The sequence below is a fragment of the Anser cygnoides genome, chromosome 15 (assembly GCF_040182565.1).
Source record: "Anser cygnoides isolate HZ-2024a breed goose chromosome 15, Taihu_goose_T2T_genome, whole genome shotgun sequence".
NCBI lineage: Eukaryota > Metazoa > Chordata > Aves > Anseriformes > Anatidae > Anser > Anser cygnoides.
The window spans coordinates 2,914,945-2,941,579 of NC_089887.1; the positions used below are offsets into that span (position 1 = coordinate 2,914,945).

At 58.6% G+C, this 26,635-nt stretch overlaps 3 protein-coding genes across 4 annotated transcripts; 2 read left to right on the forward strand and 1 right to left on the reverse strand.

Annotated features, from left to right (window-relative positions):
* The first annotated feature begins 391 nt into the window (after positions 1-391).
* On the forward strand, positions 392-5,163 carry SHMT1 (serine hydroxymethyltransferase 1). The gene is made up of 11 exons (XM_048067954.2): positions 392-516; positions 997-1,142; positions 1,505-1,620; positions 1,700-1,860; positions 1,995-2,076; positions 2,282-2,494; positions 2,706-2,822; positions 2,927-3,049; positions 3,341-3,457; positions 3,603-3,713; positions 4,257-5,163. Exons 1-11 carry the CDS (start codon positions 418-420, stop codon positions 4,424-4,426), a joined length of 1,455 nt encoding a protein of 484 aa, XP_047923911.2. The 5' UTR covers positions 392-417; the 3' UTR covers positions 4,427-5,163.
* A 1,473-nt stretch (positions 5,164-6,636) lies between these two features.
* SMCR8 (SMCR8-C9orf72 complex subunit) lies at positions 6,637-14,216 on the reverse strand. Its single transcript, XM_048067914.2, has 2 exons — positions 11,719-14,216; positions 6,637-9,725 (listed from the first exon to the last, which is right to left on the reverse strand). Exons 1-2 carry the CDS (start codon positions 14,088-14,090, stop codon positions 9,272-9,274), a joined length of 2,826 nt encoding a protein of 941 aa, XP_047923871.2. The 5' UTR covers positions 14,091-14,216; the 3' UTR covers positions 6,637-9,271.
* A 330-nt stretch (positions 14,217-14,546) lies between these two features.
* TOP3A (DNA topoisomerase III alpha) lies at positions 14,547-25,891 on the forward strand. Of its 2 annotated transcripts, none has more exons than XM_066977779.1 (20): positions 14,547-14,638; positions 15,129-15,380; positions 16,483-16,542; positions 16,915-16,988; positions 17,296-17,371; positions 17,909-18,017; positions 18,318-18,461; positions 19,017-19,187; positions 19,413-19,513; positions 19,643-19,717; positions 19,837-19,919; positions 20,036-20,243; positions 20,416-20,601; positions 21,069-21,198; positions 21,611-21,724; positions 21,805-21,970; positions 22,380-22,523; positions 22,768-22,890; positions 23,180-23,913; positions 24,988-25,891. In XM_066977779.1, the coding sequence occupies exons 2-20, from the start codon at positions 15,195-15,197 to the stop codon at positions 25,164-25,166; spliced, it is 3,063 nt and encodes a 1,020-aa protein (XP_066833880.1). In that variant the 5' UTR covers positions 14,547-14,638; positions 15,129-15,194; the 3' UTR covers positions 25,167-25,891. The 2 variants fall into 2 exon arrangements, with proteins under 2 accessions (XP_066833880.1, XP_066833879.1); XM_066977778.1 differs by having other exon boundaries at positions 14,555-14,638; positions 15,132-15,380.
* Positions 25,892-26,635: the final 744 nt, after the last annotated feature.

The following is a 26,635-nucleotide window of genomic DNA, read 5'->3' on the forward strand; positions in this document are numbered from 1 at the left end:
TGACACTCGCAGCGGTCACCCTGCGTTTAAAACGTGAGACTGAGAGAGAGGGAAAGGTGTTGCTAAAGCTGCCAATCCGTTTTGCTCCGCTAAAACCCTGGACGGGGTAGGGGAAGCCCCGTGAAGCTGGCTGGGCAGTGCCCGGGGGGGGTCGGCGGTGGGAAGGTGCCCAAAATGGCCAAATCCACAACGAACAAACCGATCTGAAATCGGCAGGGAAACACTGAGAGCGCTCAGCGCCTTCCGCCCCCAGCAGGCCCAAGCTGCGGTCGCTCCCCCAGCGTTATCTGGGGAAGACGCAGGACGGGAGCAGGCCACGCAGGGGCACGGTGCAGAAGCCCCCAGCCCCGCTGCCAGCCCGCACGCGTGCCCCCAGCTCCCCTCTCCGCTTGCAGGTGACGTTGGGCACGGCAGCAGATGGCGAACTCGGCGGCGAACTCGGGCCTCCCTAGCGCGGAGCTCTGGGCCTCCCACAACAAGATGGTGATGGAGCCGCTCGACAGCAACGACCCGGAGGTGAGAGCCCCTTCATGGCACAGCAGCCGCTCGGGACAGCAACCTCCTCGGGACAGGGACAGGGTCCAAGGCTGAGCTGGCGGGACTCGTCCATCCTCCGTGCGAGAGGAGAGAGGGCATCCTCCAGCCACCTGCAGCCACGGGGCTGTAACTTCAGGTCTGCTGCTCACGCGCCCCTGCCTGAGGCTCAGACATCTGTGCCAGGCCCAGCGTTTGCTGTAGCCACCCAGCAGTTGCCCTTGACGCTAACCCAAGTGCCAGCTGAATTATCCGATGGCCGTATGGCAGCTAGAAGCCCCAAGACGTGGCAGGACACATGTGAACTGCTGGGATCAGCTGCACCAAGAAGGGATCTCCTCTCCCTCCTGCAGCACCTTTCCAGGCTGCTCTCCGTTGCCCCGTCTCTTCTGAGGGTACATCCCGAGCATCCCACCCGCACGCAGTCAGCACAAGCAGAGCTGTTTCTCTCCCCTCCCGAAGGTGCACAGCATCATCAAGAAGGAGAAGCAGCGGCAGAGGCTGGGGCTGGAGCTGATCGCGTCGGAGAACTTTGCGAGCCGAGCGGTCCTGGAGGCCCTGGGATCCTGCCTGAACAACAAATACTCCGAGGGCTACCCAGGACAGAGGTAGGGGGCTGGGGAGAGCCTGACCCACTCCGAAGCCTCGCAGGGAAGGGAGAGGAACCACCCACACTGCCACGTCCCCCTCGAGACCTTATCTCTGGGAAGGAAGCCACGTCCTGGTGCTGGCAGCCAAGCTGCCCCAGGGCAGGATTTGACCCTCTCAGCTCCTGTCCTTGGCCGCATACTGGACGATCTCAGCAGGGTCATAGCTGCGGCAGCTGCTGTAAACACAGCACCCTCCTGTTCTCCCCCGCTGGCACAGCACTGGGCGCACGTTTCTAAATAAATGGTTCGGTTTCAATCCCCTGAGGTTTGCTCTCAGCAAACACCAACCCCGCTGTGACCCGTGCCCTATTTTCCGGCAGGTACTACGGCGGGACCGAGTTCGTAGACGAGCTGGAAAGGCTGTGTCAGAAGCGCGCCCTGCAGGCGTACCGCCTCGACCCCCAGAAGTGGGGCGTCAACGTCCAGCCCTACTCAGGTAACGGTGCCCTCGGGAGAGCCAGGCTGGGCTGCGCCATCCCGACGCCCGTAACCGCCCCGGTGTGCTCCCACCGCAGGGTCCCCCGCCAACTTCGCCGTGTACACGGCCTTGGTGGAGCCTCACGGCAGGATCATGGGGCTGGACCTGCCCGACGGGGGGCACCTGACGCACGGGTTCATGACGGAGAAGAAGAAGATCTCTGCCACCTCTGTCTTCTTCGAGTCCATGCCCTACAAGGTACGGACGGAGAGCTGCTCCGGCTGGAGCCGGGGCACAGCCGCCGTAATTTCAAGAGGCAGCGTTGCTTAAGAGCAACAGCAGCTGACCTCCAGCCACACCAAGACGGCTGAATCCTCCTCTTCTCCTCCCAGGTCAACCCCAAGACGGGTTACATCGATTACGACCGCCTGGAGGAGAACGCCCGCCTGTTCCACCCCAAGCTGATCATAGCAGGTAGGGATCAGCCCTTAAAACAAACCGGGGTCGCTCCCTGATGCCAGCAGGCTCCTGCAGACGGCTGCAGCGCCAAGAGGCCTCTGACACATCCATGCCGGCAGGAGCTCGTGTCCTCACCTGGGTTATCCTGAGCTGCATCCCGGGCTGTCCCAGGGCCCCCCAGCACCCTCTCGTGTCCCCAGCACGTGCCGTCTCCCCACAGGCGTCAGCTGCTACTCGCGCAACCTGGACTATGCCCGCATGCGGAAGATCGCCGACGCCAACGGCGCCTACCTCATGGCCGACATGGCCCACATCAGCGGGCTGGTGGCCGCCGGCGTCGTGCCCTCGCCCTTCGACCACTGCGACGTCGTCTCCACCACCACGCACAAGACCCTGCGGGGCTGCAGGGCCGGCATGATCTTCTACCGCAAAGGTGCCTGAGCCGCCCGGGGGAGCTGCGAGTCCGAGCTCCTTCCTGCTCCAGCGGGAAGGGCAGGAAGGTCTGGGGCCTCCTGCGAGCAGCTGGGGGGCTTCAGAGGCCCGGAGCTGAAGAGGAACGACCTCTGCTCCTTCTCTGAGTCGCCACGGGGCGAAAGAAGGGGGCTGAGCTGCCTGGTGAGCCCCGCCGCCCTCCCCTCCCGCAGGCACCCGCAGCGTGGACCCCAAGACGGGCAAGGAAACGCTCTACAACCTGGAGAGCCTCATCAACCAGGCGGTCTTCCCCGGGCTGCAGGGGGGCCCGCACAACCACGCCATCGCAGGTACACAGCAGTGCCGCACGTCCCCACCAGCTCTCCCGAAGACCCTCCAACAACTTTCGGAAGCCCCCCCAAGAACTCAGCCCCCCGGCTTTGCCTCCCCGCAGGGATCGCCGTGGCGCTGCGGCAGGCCATGACGCCCGAGTTCAAGGCGTACCAGCAGCAGGTGGTGGCCAACTGCAGGGCGCTCTCGGCAGCGCTGATGGAGCTGGGCTACGACATCGTCACGGGTAAGGAGCGCTCGGGGTCACCGGCACGGGGCCGGCTCCTGCGCACGGTCCCGGGTCCAAGCCAGGCCTCCGGGGTATACGTGCACGGAGGTGATGGGCAGGGCGCTGCTGTAGCCGTTCCTCAGGACTCTATAAAACTATTTCTTAACAGCTGTGCTAAGCAGCCCCTTCCCCAGGAAGGCACCCTTCTGCCCTCCAGCTCAGGGGCAGGCCCTGGTGAATTTCCCCACGCCTTTTCGTGCTTTAGTCTTGATCAGGAGCGGTCTTTACCCCAACCTCCCGTCTTCGCAGGGGGCTCCGACAACCACCTCATCCTCCTGGACCTGCGCAGCAGAGGGACGGACGGCGGCCGGGCCGAGCGGGTGCTGGAGCTCTGCTCCATCGCCTGCAACAAGAACACGTGCCCCGGTAGGCGGCCTGCAAACTCCACCGCGTCCTGCCCCTCGTGCTGGGCTTCCCCCGTGCCTCCTGCTCCCGGCTGGCCTCCAGGGCGCTCAGAGCCCCCCGCAGGGCTCCCGGTGCCCGGCCCCATCACTCCCTCGTTCTGCTGCAGGTGACATCAGCGCCCTGCGCCCCAGCGGTCTGCGCTTCGGGACGCCGGCTCTCACCTCCCGTGGCTTCCAGCAGGATGATTTCCGCATGGTGGCTCAGTACATCCACAGAGGTGAGGCTGGGGCGGCCAGGACACCAGGGACCAGGCTCGTGGGCGCGTGGAGCTGAGTCGCAGCTCCAGCTGCAGCCTGGGCGCTGCGCAGCTCCTCCAGGAGAGCCGCCGCACTGGCAGCGGGCAAGATGTGGGCTAAGCTGGGCAGCTTCCCCCCCAGCAACTGGCGAGGGAGAGCACAGGAGCGAGGAATCCCAGTCCCAGCTGCACATCTGGATGCGGGAGAGGGCATCCGGCCACAGCTGGGGCCAGCCCAACCCTCTGCAGCCTCCCCACTACACTGGCAGGGGGCTGGATTAGAACCGCGCTTCTGGCGGCCTCGGTCCTGCTGTCCTCAGGGGTCCCCCGGTTCCCATTTCCCGGGACAGGACACGTTATGGGGCAGCGAGTGCCTCGCAGCCTTGCTCCTCCTCTCTCAAGCACCTCGGGGAGCAGCCCCAGCCCTACGAGAGCTGGGACTCCCCATGGCAGGGCTGGGAGAGCCGCTGGATGCAGCGGCTGCGGCCGTGAGGGCTGAGCCAGGCGTCTCCCCCCACCCCGCAGGGATCGAGCTGACGCTGCGGGTGCAGAACGACATGAGCCCCAAGGCCACGCTGAAGGAGTTCAAGGAGAAACTGGAGGAGGAGAAGTACCAGAAGGAGCTCAAGGCACTGAAGGTGGAGGTGGAAGCCTTCGCAGCAACCTTCCCGCTCCCAGGGCTGCCTGTCCTGTAAGGGGAAGCGCCCAGAGCCACGAACCCAGGACCACGGCGCGCGCACACACCCCCAGCCCCCGAACCCAGCGTCCCGGAGCCTCCTCCCTGCTGCTGGCAGCGGCTCCGTGCAGCAGCAGATCCCAGTTCGGCTCTTCCTCACCCCGTTTCGGAGGCAGGAACCCCTCTGAGCACAGCCCCCGCAGGGGCACACCAACCCTTGCAGCAGCAGGCGTTACCGGCGGGGCTGAGCAGAAGGAAACCCCCAGCCCCGGACGGGTTTGGGTTTCACCCAGCTCCGCCCGGCTGCGGGAGCAGCAGAGGAGGTTACAGCCCTGCCCGGCACAGTTATCTTCGCCAAAATCCCCCCGCTGGGGTGGGGGAAAAATGTGAATCCACCCCCAGGAGCCAGCACCTTAAGAAGCCTTCCTGGCTTCAGCATCCCAGACTTGCCTTTGGACGTGTGCACCTGCTCTGCCTTCGTGCTTGCCAGCCTCCGCGTGCCTTGACAAGGCCGAGCCTCGTCGCAGATCCCCCAGGAACGGCCCTCCTGGTTCTGCCGGGGCCACCTCCGCTGCCAGCGCCAGCCCGAGGCTCCGGGGGTTTCCTCAGACCTCCGCGCACAAGCCTCCGGTGGAACCGTTTTTTTTTTTTTAATAAGCACAGTAAAATTAGGGATTTAACCACGATGTACGACAAGAATTATAAGCTTTAAAAAAATACAACCGATTTTTTTTCCTTTTTTTTGTATTTCAAAAATATCTGAACCCAAATAAATAATTTTTTTTTTTTTTAAAAGTACATTTCTCAGACTAGTCATTTGGTGTTAACGTCTGTTAAACTCTTGTGCAGGAACACTTAGGGCACGACACCGAGACATGCTTCTGGGACTTCTCCCGCTCACACTCGCTCTAACTACTGACGCAAGCATTCGGCACACACAGGCACGCACACCTAACTCAACATGCAGGAATAGGATACAGTGCTTTCAAATAAGATGAGAATTCATCGCGGCCTCCCGGCGGCCCTCGGAGGCGGCGCTGAGCCCAGCCCCATCCCCATCCACGCTCGCCCCGTGCCGGGGCGAGCAGCGGGGCTGGGTACCCTGTGTTTCTGCCTTCCAGTTCAACGCGTCTCGGCGAGCAGCGGGCGGCTTTGCGAGCCCTGCAGCTCCGGCAGCGAGCGCCGAGCTCCCTCGAGTAGCGGGGCAGGGGCTGCCGCTCAGCCTGACGTCGTGCTTTCGGGGCACGGCGCGGAGCAGGCGCTCTCCTTCAGCCCCTGCAGCCTGCCCGGTCGCCAATCGATCGCGGAGGTGCCTTTCCAAAACGCTGCTACCAGCCCCGCGTCCCAAAATACGAGCCCCGCGTCCCGCGGCGGGGCCTGCCCAGCTCTCCAAGACGCCAAACCGGCAGCGGGGCCTCCAGTGCTGAATGAAAAACCAAAAAACGTGCCGGGGGGGGGGGGAGCCGTCAGCTCTCCCTCCTCCAGCGCCTCTCCCCCCCCTCCCAAAATGGTTAATATTGCTCGAGTATAGGCAGTGCTTCCCTAGCCAAGGCAAGGCAGCTCAGGAGCTGCTAAGAAGTGATTGCTGGAGTGGACGAAGGTAAATCCGAGCGCCGTTCTCTGAGAAAGGAAACCTGTGCGGGGTTAGCGTCGCCTGCTCCTATGGCTGACCATCCCGGCGGCGGGGCCGAGAGCGACTCAGAGCGCGGAGCGAGCAGGGGGGGCTCCAGAGGCAGGGGAGGAGAGGAGCACAAACGCAGCCCTGCGGCCGGACACGGGAGGCCTTGGCGCTGATGAATTCTCCGGAGAAACCCGTCCCCCCGGCAGCGAGGAGGGAGCCACAGGCAGCATGCAGGAGGCTCGGGGCAGGCAGAGAGGATCGCGGCCATGCGCGGCACCGCCGGGGCTGGCAGAAGGGCGGCCGGCATCGCGCTGTGGCTGCGAGGAGCCGGCCCTGCTCGTGCTGGAAGGAGGGCGGCGTGTGTTGGGACAAGGCGGGTAACGCGCCGGGATGCTCTGCGGGAGCTGTGAGCGCCGGGAGCTTCGCTTGCGGACGTTGGAAGCCAGGGAGGTAGCAGGGAAGGTGAGGAAAGTGTCTTAAAGTGCCGACAGAGGGATCTTCGCCGCGCAGGCGGATCAGAGAGATGGAAAAACGAGTGAGAAGGCAGGAGCTGGGCTCCGGAACCACCCGCGGCACTCCGGCCCCCCTCCACTGCCACCTCCGTCGAGAGGTGCGGGCGCATCGGCGAGCACAACTCCCCGCCACGGGCCGGCGAGCTCAGGGGTTACCGGATCCACGTCCCGAGCCAGTTTGGGAAGGGCACGCGCCCCCAGGCTCCTCACAGCCGCAGGTAACGCAGAGCTCCCATTTCAGAACGGGCCACAGTCCCCGTAAAGCCCCCCAGGACGTCCTCCCGAACCCGGAGCTGCTCTGCGGCAGTGTGATGAAGCGGCTCAGGCGGGTGGAGGTGCAAGAATTGCCCAGCACAGCCTCACACGTCAGTCCCGTCGGGCGGGCAGAGGGAGAAGCCAGCGGTGACTTGCTTGCCGCTGCACGACTGCGGCTGAATCCTCCGGGTACAGACCGCCGAGCGCGAAACCAGCCGTCCCTGAGCATCCATCCTGCCCCGAGCCTGAGCTGCCAGCCTGCAGGAAGAGACACGTGAGCCAGCAGGAAGGGTCCGTCCCTTCCTCCTCCGACCCCAACAGCACCGCGACGTCTTCCAGCGCAGACCACGAGCCGCCGTGACGAACAGAGCCGCGGGTCGGGCACAGTGCGGGGAGCCGAGGGCGTCCCGGTGCCACCTGAGGCGCTCCTTCCCCCGGGGGAGCCTCGCCTCCAGTTCGGAAGTCGTCCAGACGCACACGAATCCACACGAGGACACCTCGAGTCACTTCACGAAGCGTTCTCCGCGGGCACGGAAGTTTTGCCGCCAGCAGACCCGGTTCACACGCGACAGCAGCGCACGGGAGGGCGCAGAATCACGAAGGGAAGGGCTCCGAGCACACAGCACACCGCTCGCCTTCAGCAAAGGCAAAGCCACGCCGCGCCCCAGAAATGCCCCCAGCAAGCCCCTCCTGACCTCGGAAACCTCCCTGGGGAGCACCACGAGCTCAGCACCCCGCCTGCCTCGCCGTAAGGCCCTGCAAGCAATGCTCGTATTTAAACTAAACCCCCTGCCCTGCCAGTTTGTGCCTCCTCAGCTCCCCGAGAGCCCTTGCCAGGCAGGGAAGAGGCGGCCGTGGGACCGAAGCGTGGATGCTGGCAGCAGGAGGAAGAGCCCACCCCGGGCAACTCCCTGCCTTCAGGGCACGGCTTTCAGAGCAGTTCCCCCGGCGAGTTGCAGTGGGGTCGAGCTCGTGCTGACGGACCCCAGGCCACACAAACTTCCCCAGGCACGGAAGGGTCGCGTTCTGGCGCGGCACTGCCTCGCACGATCGTGGTAAACGGAGGCTTTAAAAACAGGCAAACAAAACAAAAACAGGCAAAAAAAACAATCTTCAGCTCATCTTGTAAGACCACAGCTGCTCTCGACACATAATCAGAAGAGTGCTAAAAAAGAAATAAAAGCGAGGCTGCTTTCCCAGCCAGAGCTTTTTCTCTTGCTTCGAAGTGCCGCGGGGGCGGCTGGTACCGCAGGACTGGGACGGGGCAGGGGCTGCAGCCCCGGACAGGCAGCCAGCGACACGTCCCGGGGGGCTCCCGAGGGAAGCACTGGACGCGAAGCTCCCAGCGCCGTCAGGAACAGCCTCCCAGCAGCATCGCTGCGACGGTGGCACAGCCTTCCTGGCACCGAGAGCAACGCGGGAGCTTTGGAAGGGAAGAGCTGCGGCCCTGCCCCGTCCAGAAGTACCCAGGAACGAGAGGTAGGTGAGCCGCGGCAAAGGCTCGGCGATAAAATAAATCGGCACAGCCAGAAGCAGCACGCTGCGACGCTGACCCTGCGTTACCACCAAGGCCAACTGCCCAACAGAAAGAGGGGAAAAAAAAAAAAACAAAAACCTGTATGGGTACAACGTGGAACCCAGCCCCTTCCTCCCAGACCTCTCACCAGCTGGGCTCACCGTCACGCAGCGTTATCTTCAGCTGAACTGCGGCGCTCGTTTCCCCCACCACAAAAGGCCCCCTTTCCCAGGTTTTAACAAAGCTGAGAAGCTGCCAGACGCTTCCCGGAGAGAAGCGGGCCTGCCTTCACTGCTGCCCCTCAGGCCCAGGGATTTGGGGAAGCGCCGGGAAACTCAGGAGACGCAGGGGGACACCGCCAGCTACCGCTTCGCGCGGGTAACCGCCCGCCGCCGTCCCGCCGGGGAGCTGCCGCGGGCACGGCGCTGCCACCCCACGCTCACGCCGGGCTCTGCTGGGTTAAAACCTTCGCTGCTGGGTTAAAACCTTCGCTGCTGGGTTAAAACCTTCGCTGCTGGGTTAAAACCTTCACCGGCCTCTGTGTTTCCCCTCCGATCTCCAGCCCGGCTCCGCAGAAGGGAGCGAGAGCGCTTAGGGCTCCGGCAGGGCGCTGCCTACCTGGGGGCCGCACCTCGCCACGCGCTGCTCGCAGGCCAGCCCGCCTCCCTCCCCGCGCCGTAACGCTACCACGATACGCCTCAGAAGTTACCAGCGCCCCTCCTAACCCTCAGAAACGGGGTGCCCTGCGTTCCGTGTGCTGGCACACCCACGTTCTCGGCGACAGGACACCTCCCCAGCTCGGTCCCCCAGACACCGGTTTCTAGGGAGCAGAGGTGCTTGCGGACACGCTGGCTTCTTTGCCCCCTCCTGATGGGTGACAGCGACTGCAGGCGGCATCAACGTCAAGCGCGCGTGATCGGTACCAGGACCCGAGCGTGCAGGCGGACGGCCCGCGGGACGCTAGATTTTGTACAAAAAGCTGGGAACGTAGTCAAATCTGAGCAGGGGATTCGCCCCCTGGCCGGGTTCCTGAATGTACCGCAGCTTCAGCAGCTCGGCTAAATACTGCACAATTTTCAGATCTTCGTTGGCGAGGCCCAGGTGGTGCTTCAGGAAGCTCACCCTGCGGCTGGCGACGGCTTCCTCCGGCTCGCTCTCGGCGACGGGAAGGTGCAGGTGGTGGCAGAAGGCGAAGAGGAAGGCTTTGGAGCACAGCTGGGTGAGGACGCTTTGGACGTGCATGTAGTAGGTGCTGCCTCGCTTGATCTGGGTGCGGTGGTCGGCCAGCCGGGCCACCACGGCGCCTCTGTAGAGCGGGCAGCGCAGGGTCTTGCTGTCGGCGTCCAGGATGCTCACGTAGCGGCTGTAGCGGCTGAGGGCATGCAGCACGTTCACCCCCGCGGGCGACGCCGTCCTGGAATGGCAAGAGAGAGAGGTCACGGCCGGAGGAGACCCCAGGGACATGCGGCGGACCGCCCGTGCCCGCGCCACGCGCGTTTTCCCCCTGCCTTAACCACCCACGAGGTGTCCCGCGAGTTCGCAAAGCCCAGCGTGGATCGAGGACGGCCGAACGGCCTCCCCAGTCCGCCGCACCCCGAGGAAACCCCGACCTCCCGGACCCACCCCCGGGCACCGATCCGCGCTGCGCGCGCCGCTCCAGGCACGTGTTGCCCTTCGGGACGGTTCCTCCCTCGCCGAGGCGAAAACGAGGACGGGGAGGAAGCGAAGCGACGTCTCTGGCGACCAGAAGCGGATCCGGCAGCTCCTGGATGCGACGGCGAGAACCAGGAACCTCCCTGCCGCAAGTTCTGCTTTCCCCCCGACGCGGCTGCTTGGGGAGGGAGCTGCCCCGGGGTGAGGAACAACCCCTCTGCCCTCCCTTTGCACAGGGAGCCCTCCGTCAAAATTCCCTGGGCATTTCTCACCCAGGTGCCAACCCCCGGCACGCTCACCTTGTACGATTACTCACCAAGCCTAAATTATCGTTATTTAAATGCAAATTGCGAGCCCACGCAACCTCTTCTGCTCCTCAGCTCCGCCTGGCTCGGATCTCCCTGGGAGAAGCAGCCCAGGAGCACCCCGAGAAGCAGCCCAGGAGCACCCCGAGAAGCAGCCCAGGAGCACCCCATGCTGGTGCGAGAGGCGCCCAGGCAGCTCGGAGAGGCGCAGCACCCCTACAGCCACGCTGGGATCATTCATTTGGCCCCCCCGAGTTCCTTCCCAAGGCCCCCCCCCGCGAATGGTTTGCTGACAGCACCTGCCTTAAGCTCACCGCTCACCCTCCCCTCTGCGGAACGTTAATTAAAAGACCGACAGGCGTCACAGGCAGCTCCTCAAAACGCTTCTGTTTATAAAAACAGCGCCTAACCGCGAGCGTTCATCGGCCACCGAACGCTCGGGGCTTCCAAAGCCCTCGCCAGCAGAGCCGGGGGGCAGCTGCCGGCTGCTGTCAGCCTCCTCCCCGGCACAAAAACCAAGGCGAGTGCCCAGGCGGGGCGGTTCGGGCAGCCACAACCGCCAGGCACCAGGCTGAGCAGCCCAGGAAGCAGGGTTCTGGATTTGGACTCAGAAACGCTCCGTCGGGGGCCGCTGCGGCCGGGCTCTGAGCCGTGGGCATTCTCCTCGCCCCTCTGAGCCACCTTGGCCACGGCGGTGGCGGCAAAGGGCGTTCGTCCCCTGCCGCACCCGCACCCGAAGCGCCGGCACGCAGCCTGGCCGCGCGCACACAGCAAGAAATCCTTGTCCTAACAGCAGCAAAGGAAGGGGCAGGATCCTGGGAGCTGAGCAACCGCCGCTTGTGAGCGTCAGCTCTGCAGCCACCTGCGAGGACGGGCTGGCGGAGGAGGGATGTTTGCTCCAGCGCCGCTCTGAGCAGGAGTTTCCCTTGCATCTGAGCTGCAGTTCCAACTCCGCGGCCCGCTGAGCTCCCCAGGCATTTTTTTTCCCCTGCACTAAAGCACATCATCGACGTATTTCCATACCTGCAGCCCCCAAGAGGGGCCGGCAGCACAGCGAGCTCTGCACCTCTGTCCTTCACCAGAAGCACAGGTGCCACAGGACGCCTGCTCTGGCACAAGCTATTCCTCCCGCTCCTAACCAATTTCGAACCTACCGACCTCGTTGCTGCGTGCTACTGCCTCCTCTGGGTTCGCACGCAGGAAAGCCCCCCGTACCAAAGCACCCACCTCAGAAAAATATAGCTGGAAAGGCTTTCTACAGCCAGAAACGCTGAAAAAGAGTTTCGGAAGGAGCTGGGGAGGGAGCAGAGCACACAAGCCCTCCCAGGAGCGCTTTATTTTCAGGCCAGCCAGGAAATCAGCAGGACTCGCGTTCCTTCCCCTGCTTTGCTAAACCGAGACCTAAAACATCACGAAACCCCCTGCCCCCCCCCAACCCCCGATATTTACCTCTGGAGCCCGACCAGCTTCCACCTCTGGAAATCCACCACGTGCAGCGGGGCCGTGAGCCAGTGCTTCACAGGCTTGGCGCGAACGCCGCAGCTGGGCACGAAGATGGAGAGGGCGGTCACGAGCTTCTTCACTATCGCCTCGTCCTCCCCCAGCACGATCAGGGTCCTCCCGCTGAGCAGGGAGTAGATGGCGGGGTGGGCGAAGGGGTACTGCCTGATGAACCGCAGGGCGTTCTGCCCGGCTTTTTTTTTGTGCCTCTCGCTCGCCGGGCACGGGGGGTGAGCGGGCGACGGCGTGCGGTCGGAGCAGGTGGAGGCGGCGCTGCTGATGTAGCTCGTGGAGTCCGAGCACTCGTCCAGGCTGGTCCTGCTGAGCTCCCTGCCGCCCGCCGGGTAGCGCGAGTCGAGCTCGTGGGGAAGGAGCCCTCCCGGCACGCCGTCGGGGTGCGGGGAGCCGGCGAAACCGCCGCACGGCCCCTGCTCGGCTTGCCGGTAGGGCTGCGGGGGGATCCTCACCACCCCGTCCTCGTCACACGGCCTGGGGCCCGGGCTGGGCAGAGGCTCGAGGAAGCGGGGGCTCTCCTTGCCGATGCAGCAGGCTGAATCAACCTGCGCCGGGTTTTCCGGGTTCGAGCCGTCCTCCGGCTCGTCGGCGTCGTCCGGGTTTAACCTGGGGGCGAAGCGAAGGCCTCCCTCCTCATCGTCTGCATAAGGTTCCTCGTTAATGGCACTTGGGTAGCTCGCTTTGAAGTCTTCCGGGATGAGCGCCTCGGAGGGGCAGGTGCTGAGGACCTCGATGCTGTCCTCGCTGACGGTCCTCCTGCTGCCCACCTTGCTCCTGCCCGCCTGGGGGCTGGGGCTGATGGGCAGGCTGGCCTGGCTCTCCGATTTCGTCAGCCCCGACGCCGATTTCTCCGTTCCAAGGACCTCAATGCTCTCACCGCTGCTGATGCTCCCTTTAATGTCGGCGTCGAGATAGTCCAGGTTCTCCTGGTGTTCGAAAGTTATGGATTCGGTCATCGCGGGTTCCGGAGGGTCGTCGATGTCCTGCTCCATCTTGATGGGCACGCACTCCACGCTGGACTTGTAGGACCCCAGGCTGACGACCACTTTCGGGGTGGGGGACTCTTCCGAACACTTTCTTTCGACGGCGTCTTGGCCGAGTTCCTGGCAGCCTCGGTAGTGCTTTTCAGGTGCTTTTTCATCTAGAAAAGACGCGTCTTCGAAGAGGAAGTTAGTTATGCTTTGCTGCTTCAAAAGCGCCCGACTGATCTGGTTTGTCAGGAGGTAGCACACGTCGCCCCTGAACGTCCTCTCGATCTGATGCAGCTGATCCAGGGTCTGGGTGAAAAAATAAATGTCGCAGAGCTCCTCCAGCGTTTTCAGCTTCTTGTCGAAGCACTTGGCGGACTTGGCTTTGATGAGTTTGGGGGTGTAGGAGGGCACGTGGGAGTAGGGGGTCGTCTCGCCCGGCTCAGCGAGGTCGGAGGCAGCCAGGTCCTGATCGCTGCCCACGCTGGCCTGGTCCGGGGCGCACTCGGGCTCGTAGGGGTGGAAGTCGGAGTCCTTCAGCTTCCTGTAGGGGTAGGACCGGATCTGCTTCAGCAGGTCTTGGTGCTCGATGATGGACTTCTCCACGCTGGCCAGCTCGTTGGCCTTTTCGATGGCTTGGGTGGTGTAGTACCCTTTGTCGTTGGCTTTCTTCTGTATCTCGGTCTCGCCGTGCAGCACGCTCCTGGTGTAATCGAGGTCCTTCAGCTTCTTCTCCAGCTCGCTGGCGAAAGCCTTCCTGTTGCCCGTCTTCAGGCACTCGGAGGCTTTGGAGAACTCGGCCGAGAGCTCCTGGAACTGCTGCATGATCTTGTGCTCGTCGGCCGAGATGTAGGCCATGCAGAAGGGCCTGACGAAGCCGCGGGCCTCCAGGTCGTAGAGCGTCAGGTGGTGCACGTAGGCGAAGGCGCCCTCCTTCGAGTCCCCCAGCACCACCTTGGAGTCCTCCACGAAGTTGAGCTTGGGGTAGGCGCAGCCGGGCGGGTGGCCCACGAAGGACGCCTGGTAGTCCACCGACATGATGCGCAGCGAGAAGTAGTTGAGGTCGAAGCTGCCCGGCACCTTGGCGTCATCGGGGACGGTGAGCAGGGGCTGCGGCCCCACCTGCTCCGAGAACTCGGCCACCAGGATGAAGTCCCGCAGGAACTTGGAGCCGCCCGCCCTGGCCCAGGGGCTGGCGCCGTGCCCGCCGAAGGGCGCCAGGGGCACCGAGTACTCCTCGGGCAGCGGCGGCTCCCTCCACGCCTCGGCTCCCCCCCCCGCCGCCGCCTCCTCCTCCTCCTGCCTCGCCAACGCCACCACGTCGGGGGCGCCGATCATAGCGCCGGGCCCGGGCTCCGGAGCCGCGGAGCCGCCGAGGCCGCACCGGGCAGCCCCGGCCCCGCTCCCCCTCACGGCCGCCGCGGCCCCGCCGCCATCTTGGGCTCACATGACGCCCGCCGCCGGTAGGCCTCGCCGGGGCTTCACACCGGCCCGGGGCGGGGAAGGGGGGGGGGCGCGCGGGGTGACATGGGAGTTGTAGTTCTGGCCTGGCGGCGCCGCTCGGATTGTAGTCCTCCCCGCCGCGCGGCATCACGGGAGCCGCAGTTCCGGCCTCGTGACGCCATTGTGGTTGTAGTTCTCCGCGCCGCGCAGCGCGATGGGAATCGTAGTTCTCGCCCCGCAGCGCCATGAGCGTTGTAGTCCCCCCCGCCGCGCAGCACCATGGGGGTTGTAGTCCCCTCCGCAGCGCAAAGCAATCGGAGTTGTAGTCCACCCCCGCGCCGCGGCGCTTTCCGGCAGGACGTAACGCTGCGGCAAAGCGCGCCGCTTTTTGCGACGGGAGGAGAGCGGGAACGCGGGCTGCGGCTGAGGGGGCCCGGCCGCGGGTGAGGCCCGAGGGGGGCCGGGGCCCTTCCCCGGCACCGGGAGCGGCCGGAGCGGGGCCGGGGGAGGCCGTGACGGGGCTGGGGGCCGGGGTGCTGGGCCTGGAGACGGGGAGGCGCCGGGGGAGCCCCCAGCGGCCTGCCGGGGGGTGGGAGAGGGCTGGGGAGGGGCTCTGTGTCAGGGGCTCTGTGTCAGGGGCAGGGGGATGGGATGGGGGGGTTTAAACCACAGCAGGGGGGATCTCGGGTAGGTACGGGACAGAAATCCTGCGCTCTGAGGGCGGCGGGGCACTGGCACAGGAGCTGTGGGTTTCCCGTCCCTAGAAGTGCCCGAGGCCAGGCTGGACGGGGCTGGGGGCAGCCTGGGCTGGGTGAGGGGGCCCTGCCCACGGCAGGGGCTTGGGACTGGGCGATCTGTGAGGTCCTTTCCACCCCGAGCCGTTCTGTGGTACCCAGGCGGTGCTCGTGTTCCTAACGCAGGCCGTCTCCCCAGCAGGGACTGGCCCCTCCAGCGAGGACGCGTGCCGCGGTGCCATGGGACCCGTCGCCGCTGCCCGCGATGAGCCTCCCCGCGCGGCTTTTTGCTAGCCGGGGGGTCAGGATGCTGCCCCAGCCCTGGCGCTTCTTCTCGCGGGCGGCGGAGGATGCGGCCCTGCAGAGGATCCGGAAGGTCCTGTGCGTGGCTGAGAAGAACGATGCCGCCCGGGGAATCGCAGATCTGCTCTCCAACAGCAGGATGCGGCGGGTAGGAACACGCTGCGTCTCCTTGCCTCTTCCTCGTGTGCCCATGGGTCCGGTGGAGCTGGCTACAGGCAGTCAGCTCAGCAGAGCCCCCGCTCAGTGGCCGTGCAGCTCCTGGTCTCTTTTATGTGTCTTATGCAAAGCTTGACATGGGGTCTGTGGCCCTTTCTGTCCACACGAGGGTACGAGAACTCTTTCTTTTGTGGACAAGCACCACTTGCCCAGATGGATCTGGGAGTCTTGGACCCATTTTCCTTCAGATCCTGAAGCCCTGCTGGGATTCAGTTCCACAGCTGTGCTCTCCATCCAGGCAGCTTTCTCCAGGCATTGAGCTCAGCAGTGGGGGTTCCCTGTGTTGTTCCCAGCTTTGCAGTGTACGTAGAAGCCTTCAGGAGCTGAAACCATCTGTTCCTGGTCAGAAAGCGCCGCTTCTGCAGCGTCAGCAAGTATCAGGGGCGTACTGAAGTTCACATAATGAAGCAAAGATGGTCTGTGGTTTGGAGAAGGGGAGTTCAAAGATCCCCTCTGTCAGCTGCTGCTTTGTTTTGTGACCTTTAACAGCTTGCATAATTACTTGGAATTTCCAAGCCAAGGAACTAGAAGCTGCTTCTAGACCGAACTGAGGTCTGATTGCAAGATGTTCTTGAGAACCAGAGCCCCGACAGTCTCAGTCAAGGAAGACGTTGCCATGCTTCTGTAGGAAAAGATTAAAACACCCGATCTAGAAACTTCCGCAAATGTCGGTTAGGTGGAAGGGACCCAGAGCTGGCACTGATGATCTTTTGGAGCAGGACGGTTGTTTGTCGGGAGCGGGGACAATAACTGGTCAACCCACATCTGCTCCGTACCAGTGATAAGCCTGGCACCGCCTCCGGGTGTGTTTTAAAATACTGGTACAGTGGGAACGCCATTCCCACGGCTCAGTAAACGATAGGGGCAACTTCCATCCAACCTCCCTTGCCTCGGTGTTTTAGCTGCAGTACCTGATTGTCACCTGCCCCGTATTCCTGTGCCCTGCCGTAAAAGAGAAGATAAAGCGAGATGGAACGGGTTTGTTTGGCTTCTGTTAGGAGCCAGAAACTTAGCGACTTTCCTTTTCCTTCCAGAGAGAGGGGCTTTCCAAGTTCAACAAGATCTACGAATATGACTACCAGATGTTTGGCCAGGTAGAGCTCTCTTTCATTCCGCTGCTGGATTAGAGAAGTGCAAAATGCTAATTATAGGAAAAAAAAAGTCTGAAGTTATGAAACGCTCATCCAGTTTTGGCAAAAACAAGAAGTCAGATTTTCTTTTCTTGGCTTTCTTTCAACTTTCCATCCTTCTGTTTTTCCCACCTGTCAAAAGTGGGATTTAGAATTGGGAGCTTCCTACAAACAAAAAAGAAGACAGGGAGGTAGCTTTAGATGCCTGTGGGGGAAGGAGCCTGTTAGAAGAAGCAGGAGGGAGGTATCGGGCTGTGAGAACCGTGTCAGGTCGTAGGGCTCTGGGGAGCTTCCAGCAAACGATGGGCACTAATTACCTTGCCCCGTCTCTTGCAGACTGTCACCATGGTGATGACATCCGTCTCGGGACACTTGCTGGCTCACGATTTCAAGCTGCCCTTTCGCAAATGGTTTGTACTTAACTTATCCAGGGAAGTGAGGTGTTCTATCCAACTTCCCTCCCTTTTGTTCTCTGTGCGTGAAATAAGAGAAGCTGCACGTTTAGGGCTGCCTTCCAGATTTCCGCTCGTCTCTGACTGCATTTTGGTTCTGCTGCTTTTGAGTAAACTTGGCGTTTCACACAGATTCCTAAGTTAAGGCCCATAGTATAACACATTAATTCCAGTACCTGAACAGCATTTCCTCACGTGAGAGCACCAGTTAATGTCTCACAATATGTTTTAGTTTCTTACGTGCTGTTTATCCTCTGTTTGCCAGGCATAGCTGCAACCCTCTAGCTCTTTTTGATGCTGAAATAGAGAAATATTGTCCCGAAAATTACGTGGATATTAAGGTATGTTCTTGTTAAGAGTTTCCTTGAAACTCAAAGATCAGATACTGTCTCAGACAGAGGGAGGACTGTACCTTTGTCCTTAACTGAAAAGTTTCTGGAGTTTGGCAAATTCCTCCTGGATTTTCTAGGACTGCTGTGTTCTTCTGTACCGTGGAAGTCTCCTGCTAGTGTAAAATCAGAGCAGAAAACGAACGGCTACTTTGTTAAGAGTAGAAATGCTCTTTCCAACAAGGTGGCGTTGGTAATTGCAACTCAATTTTACAAAAAATGTCGTTTTCAGAAAACAGACCGTGGTACAATCCAATCCAAGCTGTGTTTTGTTTTTTTTTTTTAACAAAGAATTAGATATAAGTAAATGAGTTGTTTCTTCTGAAAGCCGTCTAATCTCATGAGAGAGACCATTACAAAATGTTATTGCACCAATCCATCTCTATGGATACATGTTGCATTCCGTGTTCACTTAGTGAGTCATTCTGAAATGAAATGACAAAGCCAGCGGCCTGGCGCCTCTCATTCTGTCTTGTTTTCTGGTCTCAGAGAACCCTCGAACGAGAAGTCCAGCAGTGCCAAGCTCTGGTGATCTGGACTGACTGTGACCGAGAAGGAGAGAACATCGGCTTTGAGATCATTCATGTTTGCAAAGCTGGTGTGTAGAGCATCTGTTGCACCACTCTGCTTTCCATTAAAATGCTGATTTAACAGGTATCACTGCTCGGATCTAGTACCAGAGATGTCATTCTTACTCAATGATCAGCCTTGCTGTGTGCAGGTCAAATCCACTGGCTGTAATTCTGATAGATATTTGGCTTTGCTACACGAGAAATACGTTCCTCCCTTGGAAAGACATAGAATAGGTTGACAGCATGCTCTTTTTAAGACAGCTGTTTATTAGTTTATCCTTTCCATTGGTGTTTGTGTCACTTTTATTTGTTTTTTTGTCTTATAGTAAAGCCAAACCTCCAGGTTTTCCGAGCCCGCTTTTCAGAGATTACGCTTCATGCTGTCAGAACTGCCTGTGAGAATCTCACCCAACCGGATCAAAAAACTAGTGATGCTGTTGATGTCAGGCAGGAGCTGGACCTCAGGATAGGTACGTAAACGTGCTTTGGGGATGAGAGCTGACTGCTAGGCCTGAGCTGCTGCTTACACCTCTTTAAAAGCACATAAGCAAGGGCAGGGTGGGTAGGCAGGGGACGGTCAGCTCTGGCTCTGTCATCAATGTCAAGCTTATTTTCTCTACGCTCTTGAACTCTTAGATTGCTGTAAAAATTAGATAGCTGGCTATCAGCCTCTTCCTTGCTTCTCATTGAGCCACATGGAATTCACAATGTTAAAACTCTGCAAGGGGTACTTAAAAATCAACTGTTACTGTACCTCCGGCACAAGACAAAAATGCCCTCTGTAGTTCTGATTGTTAGATCAGAAACAACTAAAAAACATCTCCTGTTTCACTGTAAACAACAAATACGAGTTGAAGCAAGTTACAATACGAGTTAATAGCTCATGCAGCACCAAAAGGCTTCTGCAACTTTTAATATTAAAATTGGGGTAAAATTAATACTCAGACTATTAAAAGAGCCCTCTGCAGCGTTGCAATTACCCTCCAATGTTATATTCAGTTCTAGTGTCCGTTTTGTTTTCTCAGGCGCTGCTTTCACCAGATTCCAGACGCTGAGGCTCCGGAAGATCTTCCCTGATATTTTAGCAGACCAGCTGATCAGCTATGGTAGTTGCCAGTTCCCAACCCTGGGGTTTGTAGTGGAACGCTTTAAAGCCATCCAGGCCTTTGTTCCTGAAGCCTTCTATAAAATCAAAGGTATGCTGGAGGAAAATGAGAACTGAACCCTGTCTTAAAGGGTTTAATGTCTTTGAGAAGGAAAAGTGTCAGGCAACCAACAAACGATTGCTGCAGAGGTGATTCCCTCTTCCTTTGCCATGATCATTACGCAGAACTATGAAGGTTTACCAGTAGCGTTGCCCTTTTGCCCCTGTCTTTTAGCTACGTTACTACTCTATCACTCTGATCTGGTTTTCAAAACAGTGACACATGAACACGAAGACGGCAATGTGGTCTTCAACTGGAAGAGGAACCGGCTCTTTAATCACACAGCGTGCCTGGTCCTTTACCACATGTGTATGGAGGTAGGAAAGCTTGTAAACAGTCGTGTGATCTAGCACCAGCTAAACGTTTCCCACATCCTTCTTGCTCAAGATGTTTAAAGAACAGCCTGTGTGAACTCTTCAAGGAGATTTTGCTTATTCTGCATTTAGGATCCTGTAGCGACTGTTGTTGAAGTTGGGAGCAAGCCAAAGAGCAAATGGAGGCCCCTGCCCCTGGACACCGTGGTATGTTTGAACTGTGCTGAAAAGGCTGATGTGAAAGAAGCTTTGAGCAGATGTTTTACTCACCACTCAGAATTATGCACAAATACTTGGTTTTTTTTTCCTGGCTCCTCCCAACACAGGAACTTGAGAAATTGGCTTCCCGCAAACTGAAAATAAATGCAAAGGAAACCATGAGAATAGCAGAAAAACTCTATACTCAAGGGTAAGAAAGCAAGATTTGTCTTGGTAAACTTAATTATTTTAAAAATAGATGACCTTTAGACCAAAATGGGAAGCATCCTGGAGCACCTCTTAACGTGTTCTTCTGTCTTTCTTAAGGCTTATCAGCTATCCCCGAACAGAGACCAACATTTTCCCCAAGGAGCTGAACCTCTCCGCCTTAGTGCAACAGCAAACACAGGACCCAAACTGGGGGGTGTTTGCGCAGAGGATTTTGGATCAGGGTGGGCCAACCCCTCGGAGCGGAACCAAAACAGATCAGGCTCACCCGCCCATTCACCCCACCAAATACACTGCTAACCTGCAGGTGAGTTTCATAAAGGTATAACTGGCTGGTTGGTACTGCTTGGAGAATAAAGATGGAGCTCTTAACAGTACGGTCGTTAGTGCAGTGTCCTCACCTGAGATCTCATTAATATTTCTTGACACCTTGCTAACACTGGAGGAGAGCCTGACCCTCATTTTCTCTTTGATATTAGGGCAACGAGCAGAGACTGTATGAATTCATCGTGCGCCATTTTCTGGCTTGCTGCTCTCAAGACGCCAAGGGACAGGAAACAACTGTGGAGATTGACATCGCTAATGAGCGATTCGTTGCTCAAGGACTAATGATCCTGGCCCGAAATTATCTGGAAGTCTATCCTTATGAGAAGTGGAGTGACAAGGTAACGCCCTTGAAAATCATAGGTGGGAGAGGCTAGAGTACCTGCAGTTTAAAACTGGACGTGGGTTGTACTGATGTGAGAACTTCCCAGCCAGCTTCAGGCCCCTGTACAGAACATCCTGGAAAAATTCCAGCCCCAGTGGCTGTTTCACTTAGAGCCATCTCTGCTGAAGACCTGTGCCACGTTATTCTGCCAGCCTTGGCTAGATTCTCCCCCTTCTGACACTGCAGAGACCGTACAGGACTGCTTCCACGTCGGGAAGATTACTCACCCAGAGGAGCTGCAATTGCCATTCCGTGGTCTCTCTGGCAGCTCGTTACTGGCAAATCCTGAGCACCCCGAGCCTTGATCTCCTCCAGAACAGGGTGCTGTTGTGTTACTGCACTGGCCTGCAGTTAGCACGACATTTTGTCTCTTCAGTGAATGGTCCAGCAAGGCAGTTTCAAAGAGATTCTCCTTCCCTTCAGGTTATCCCACTGTATCAGAAAGGGTCTCGCTTTCAGCCCACTACAGTGGAGATGGTGGATGGGGAAACCAGCCCTCCATTGCTCCTCTCAGAAGCGGATCTCATTGCGCTCATGGAGAAACATGGCATTGGTCAGTATCGGCAGCGTGGCCTTTCGCTCGTGGCAGAGCTTTGTTCATAAGCTTCTCAGCTTACCTGGTACCAGTTCTGTCCCAGCCTCAGAGCAGGGAATTCTCTACGTGTCACTTCAGATAAGAAGTTACTTAAATATATATAGAACACAGGGGTAGTAGAGACCTGTGGGCAAATTCCAGAGATCCTAAGGAGTCTGCAGAGCGTCTCCAGTACCGAGGGGGATGTGCAGGTTAGGGTCAAGGGCATGTTTGCACCTTGGTGGCCTCAGTGCCAATAGAATGTGAGGCCAGTGCTGCTTCTGGCTATACGTTCTGTCCCCCTCTCCCTTCAGCATCTTGCGCTCTGCAGCAGGCACAGGGGAAGTCTCTTCTCGGCACCTGATCTGACTAACAACCTGTCTGCTTTCAGGGACTGATGCCACTCACGCAGAGCACATTGAGACAATCAAGACACGGATGTACGTGGGCCTCACAGCAGATCAGAGATTCCTCCCGGGCCACCTGGGCATGGGGCTGGTTGAAGGTACGGGCAGCGCTTGTCAGGAGGAGGGCAGGTTCCTTATTTATTTATTTATTTCACTTACCCTGCAATGTGCTCCTCAGGCTATGATTCCATGGGCTACGAGATGTCCAAGCCCGACCTTCGAGCTGAGCTGGAGGCTGATCTGAAACTGATCTGTGAGGGGAAGAAAGACAAATCTGTAGTGCTGCAGCAGCAGGTGCAAAAGTACAAACAAGTCTTCATTGAGGCCGTGGCCAGAGCCAACAAGTGAGTTTTATCTTCACCCTCTTCCGCTTGCTTTGCCGTTCTGAGAGGTGCTGGCTTGTCATCCGCGGCTCAGCCTGGAGTGGGGTCCCGTCACATTGTCTTCTCGGAGCTCTGCCCAGTGCACGCAGGCATCTGCGTGGGATGGGGCAGCTCAGTGTGGCGCGCTGTCGTGGGCTGCTGCCAGCTGCTCACCGTGGTTTAAACTCTTCACGTTAAACGCAGAGCTGGCTGGAGGAGATGTCAGAGTGCACTGACCTCTTCCGTGGCACACCCACATCTAGAGGCACGGTGCTGAATCATCATGCTCAGGGAGAAGCTCAGAGGGGCCGTGCAGAGGGCAGCAGGCCGTAAGTCACTGCCTGACTGCTTTTTGCAGAGGAGACAGGACGCTCTGCTTGTTTCCCTACAGGCTGGACCAGGCCCTGGCTCAGTATTTTGGAGAAGCCACAGAAATTGCTGAGCAAGAGGAAGTCTACCCAGCAATGCCAGTTCCCATTCGGAAATGCCCACAGTGCAACAACGACATGGTCCTGAAGACCAAGAGGAACGGCGGGTTGGTGACCTTCTCTATCATTTCAGACACACAAGGCTGCTTTCTGAGTGTTCATTTACCTTCCCTCTGCAGCATGCGGGAACTCCACCAGCTACGTAAGCCGCGTGGACTCAGCTGAACCTCTTCCTCAAGTTAAAACCAAACGTTGTTTGGACAGCTTCTGAGAGCTGAGAAGAGAGAAGAACATATCACTGCCTGTCTTGACATTACCTCTTCTTCATTTGCTGCCTTTGTCCCACGGCAGGTTCTATCTCAGCTGCACGGGCTATCCAGCTTGTAAAACTGCAGTCTGGTTTCCCGATTTTGTGCTGGACGTGGCCAAGGACGAGAGCATCTGTGCTGAGTGTAGACCCCATCCTGTTCACAGGTAGGTCGCACCAGGTATCCCTTCATGAGATGTAACCCCTCAGACGTTACGGGTTTGTCACCAGGGCCAGAGACTTCCGCGGGCTAGGCTGGGCAACCATTTTCTGTTCCAATCTTGGAAAGCGGGAGCAGCGCTCCTGTGGGTTGGGGATGGAAAGAAGGTGGAGGGAAAGAGGTAGACAGCGTCAGTACAGCAGAACAAAAAAAAAAAAAAAACACAAGTCCAAATCGAGGTCTGTTGATGAGAAGCTGTATGAACTGATGGGTTTGTATTCTTCCTTTCCTTTTAGACTGAAGTTTAAGTTCAAGAGAGGCAGCGTTCCACCCATGATGCCCCTGGAGTTTGTTGGCTGCATCGGCGGCTGCGATGAGATGCTGAGAGAGCTCTTGGACCTGAAGTACTTACACAGGTCGTCGCAGCCTGCGCGGTCAGCCAGCCAGCAAGCTAACCACTTGCAGGCCAACAACTCCTTCAGCAGGGCAAGCAGCGACAGCAGGCAGGCGAGGGGGACCACGAACCCGGCGGCGGGACATCTCCTCTCCTTGAGTACACCGAGAGCACACAGGCCTGCTCCCGCAGCTGCTCCAGACAACGGGAACAACGCAGTGGTGTGCAACTGCGGGAACGAAGCCACGCTGTTAACTGTGCGCAAAGAGGGTCCCAATCAAGGCAGGCAGTTTTACAAATGCAACGCCAATACCTGCAATTTTTTCCTCTGGGCTAACGAGCAGTCAGAGGACAGGAGCAACGCAGCCCCGTGGGGCTCTGCACCGCCCCAGCCCTTTGGGGGAAGGGGCCGAGCAGGCTTTCAGAGACCAGGAGGAGGAGGGAGAGGCCCAGAGCTCTTTGGAAGCAACAACTCCGGCTCAGGAGGTGGCACCGTCTGCAATTGCGAGCAGCCAGCTGTCACGCGCACCGTCCAAAAGGACGGCCCTAACAAGGGGCGGCAGTTCCACACGTGCTCAAAACCCAGAGAGCAGCAGTGCGGCTTCTTCCAGTGGGCTGATGAAAACGCGGCACCAGGTAAGGCCGGGCCTGGGGTGAGAGACAAGGCTTGGAGGCTGTTCTTAAAGCTAAACCGAGCAGACGTTGCTCGTACATCCATAATGCTGTCACTGCACAGCTTTTGTAGGAACTCTTACATTTGGCAGGCTTCAGGTTTGTCTTGGGACGTCTGTCAGCAGCGTTGCAGCGCTTTAAATGTTGCTTGTAACAACCGAGTCAGGCTTACCTTTGTGCGAATGCCAGCAGGATGCGTCCTCGTAACACAGATCCACTGAGCTCTCAGCAGCAACAGGATGCTTTGCTTCTACACGCAGCAAGCTTGCGCGTCTGCCTGTCCGTGTGTCCCTGGATGAAGCCCAGCAGGCTTCCCAGCAGTCTGTCTGGGACAGAATTTGTCCGTCCTAGAGCTTAGCGTTTGGTTTTGGGAGAGCTGTTCCTGACTTGATACAGAGTTGAAGCAGTGGCACCGCGTTTGGCGATCTTAAGCCCCATTCTGTCACGTCAGGGAAGCTGTGGTGGCTCCCTCTGCCCTAGGTTAGGGGCGCAGTGAAAGGCCAAGCCTGGCCGAAGCTTTGACACTGAGCGTGGCTGCAGGGGAGAGGTGCTGAAAGCAAATACCCACTAAAAAACAAAAATCACAAAGGAAAAAAAAAGGATGTGAAAGACAGAAAAAGCATTGACACAAAGGGACTGTAAGCAAAGTACAGAGGTGGAGGCGCGGTGTGAGAGCGCTCCTCAACGCTGGCCTCCTCCTTAGACATTTGGCCCTGGAGGGGCAGAACCAAATTTTCAGAGCTACTTCAAAACCAAGTCTTATTCTGGCATGTTTTGTTGTTTCTGCTTTGGCTGTAGCCCAGAGCACGCAACCAGAAAGCTCAGTTTCCCCTGTTCTGTTCACACATTTCTCTAATGCTGCAGGACAAAGGGATAACATGCAAATGCTCAGACAAATCTGAAGCAAGCGCAGTTTCAGGACTAATTTGAGTGGCTGGGCTAGTAAAAGCCTTGATCTCCTGCCATTTTGAACCTATCGCCTGTTTTTCACCTCTGTATATTTTCAGAGGTGTTTAAATCCAAGTCGTTCCTTTGTAGGGGCTTCTGGAGATGCTTCGTGGAACCACTTTGGGAGCAGCGGGCACTCGAGGGAGCTGGGAAGTAAAACGAAGAGACCAAGCAACCTCTCCTCAGGAGGCATGGCCAAGAAACCACGGACCTGTAGCATTTGCCACCAGCCTGGCCACACGAAGAAAACTTGTCCTCACAGCCACTGAACCTGGGTGGCATCCCCTGAGGGGCTGGGAGCTGCTACGGAAAGGAGCCTGCGAGTGCTTTCTGGAGGGGCTGGTGGCAGCCTGCTCCTGCCGGGGATACCCTCACCGCTCAGTGGGCCCGGGCAGCAAGGGTTCAACCAGCTCCGAGAAGCGGCTCCACCGCTTGTGTTACCCTTTGGTTTTCGGCTGCTCTTCCGCTGAGCCGACTGGAAGACGCAAAAGCGTTTGGAAACTGCGAGTCTGCAGAGAAAACCGCAGTGGGTCTCGTCCACCGGCAGCCCCCGCCACGGCAGTGGTCACATCTACCCAGCGTTGCTGCACAAGGAGCTGGGTCGGAGCCACTGGGACGAGCCCCAGGGCTGCTCAAGTCTCCTCAGCTCCCGGCTTTCCACAGTGTGGAATTTTATTTTAAGTTGCCCTTCAGGGTGGGAGCTCCCTGAGCACCCTTCCCCTCGTTTTGTCACAGCCCCGTACGCCTCCTACCTTGGCTGTCCGTCTGTGAAGGATTGCCAGGTGCAGAGATGATGGAGCCGGTGCCCGCCCTGAAGGGGAAGCTCAGCTGCAGTGCTCAGGGAGAGCCTTTGCTTGAGGCTGCTCCTGAATTGGAAGCTGCATCCTTCCTCAAACCTCGAGGCGTGCCAGCGCGATGCTGCTAGCTAATGGAAGTTAATTTTTGTTACGGTAATAACTTTGTATTAAAAGATTATTTAATTTTTAAAGTTTGATACGGTGGCAACTTACTGTTCCTTCCAGCTTACACTAGTTACGCTGTTCCTGTAAAAGCATCCACCCAAGTCTTGTTCTTTCCATTCACTCAGCGGAACAATGCAGCAGCTTTCTTGGCAGAAACTCCCTGCAGCTTTTTTTTTTAATCAGGGAGCTGCAGCGGGGTAGGGCAAGCAGTTTTACCTCCCTAGCTGCATCTGTTGTAGCGCTGCTGTCCGGGGAAAGAGAGACAATGGGCTGAAGCTGGAGGGAGCTCCTTTTTTCCTGCGCTTAGTTTAGTCTGAGCTCCCTGAGAAAGCCCGCCTGCCTCCTCCCTCTGTTTGGGCTTTCTTTACTTCAAAGCGAGTCCTTCCACACGCCTCCCTTGCTCTCTTCTGCCAGAGGGCAGCGCTCGGCTGTTCCCCCGGGGCCTCTGGGGCTGCTCCTGAGCACAGGGCAGTTCCCCTGGGTCAGTGCTAAGGGGACACAGCGCACTTTTAGAGGGTAGCTCGGAGCAGGGGTGGTCACAGCAGCACAGCTTCGCCTTCGAGTCAGCACAAGGAAAAAACAAAAAAAAAGAGCTTCTAACCCTGCCACAGCTCCTTGCTGTCGGCCTACAGCTACGGAGGAAGGTCAGGAGAATTCACGTTGCGTTTTCCCGTACCCCTCGCTCCCCCTCTTAGCAGCTGTAGCCTAAAAATACAGGCCCAGTGGCGAAAATAACAGGATTACGAGGCTCTGTGATGCAGTCGCTGAGCTGGCAG

Bases quoted from the DNA above. Each gene is read 5' to 3' on its own strand.
- SHMT1 (XM_048067954.2), top strand. From the start codon at position 418: ATGGCGAACTCGGCGGCGAACTCGGGCCTCCCTAGCGCGGAGCTCTGG. The intron at 2,077-2,281 runs GTAGGGATCAGC...GTCTCCCCACAG, and splicing joins CCCCAAGCTGATCATAGCAG to GCGTCAGCTGCTACTCGCGC. The intron at 3,458-3,602 runs GTAGGCGGCCTG...GTTCTGCTGCAG, and splicing joins CAACAAGAACACGTGCCCCG to GTGACATCAGCGCCCTGCGC.
- SMCR8 (XM_048067914.2), bottom strand. From the start codon at position 14,090: ATGATCGGCGCCCCCGACGTGGTGGCGTTGGCGAGGCAGGAGGAGGAG. The intron at 9,726-11,718 runs GTAAATATCGGG...TTGCCATTCCAG, and splicing joins AAGCTGGTCGGGCTCCAGAG to GACGGCGTCGCCCGCGGGGG.
- TOP3A (XM_066977779.1), top strand. From the start codon at position 15,195: ATGAGCCTCCCCGCGCGGCTTTTTGCTAGCCGGGGGGTCAGGATGCTG. The intron at 18,018-18,317 runs GTGTGTAGAGCA...TTTGTCTTATAG, and splicing joins CATTCATGTTTGCAAAGCTG to TAAAGCCAAACCTCCAGGTT. The intron at 21,725-21,804 runs GTACGGGCAGCG...TGTGCTCCTCAG, and splicing joins GGGCATGGGGCTGGTTGAAG to GCTATGATTCCATGGGCTAC.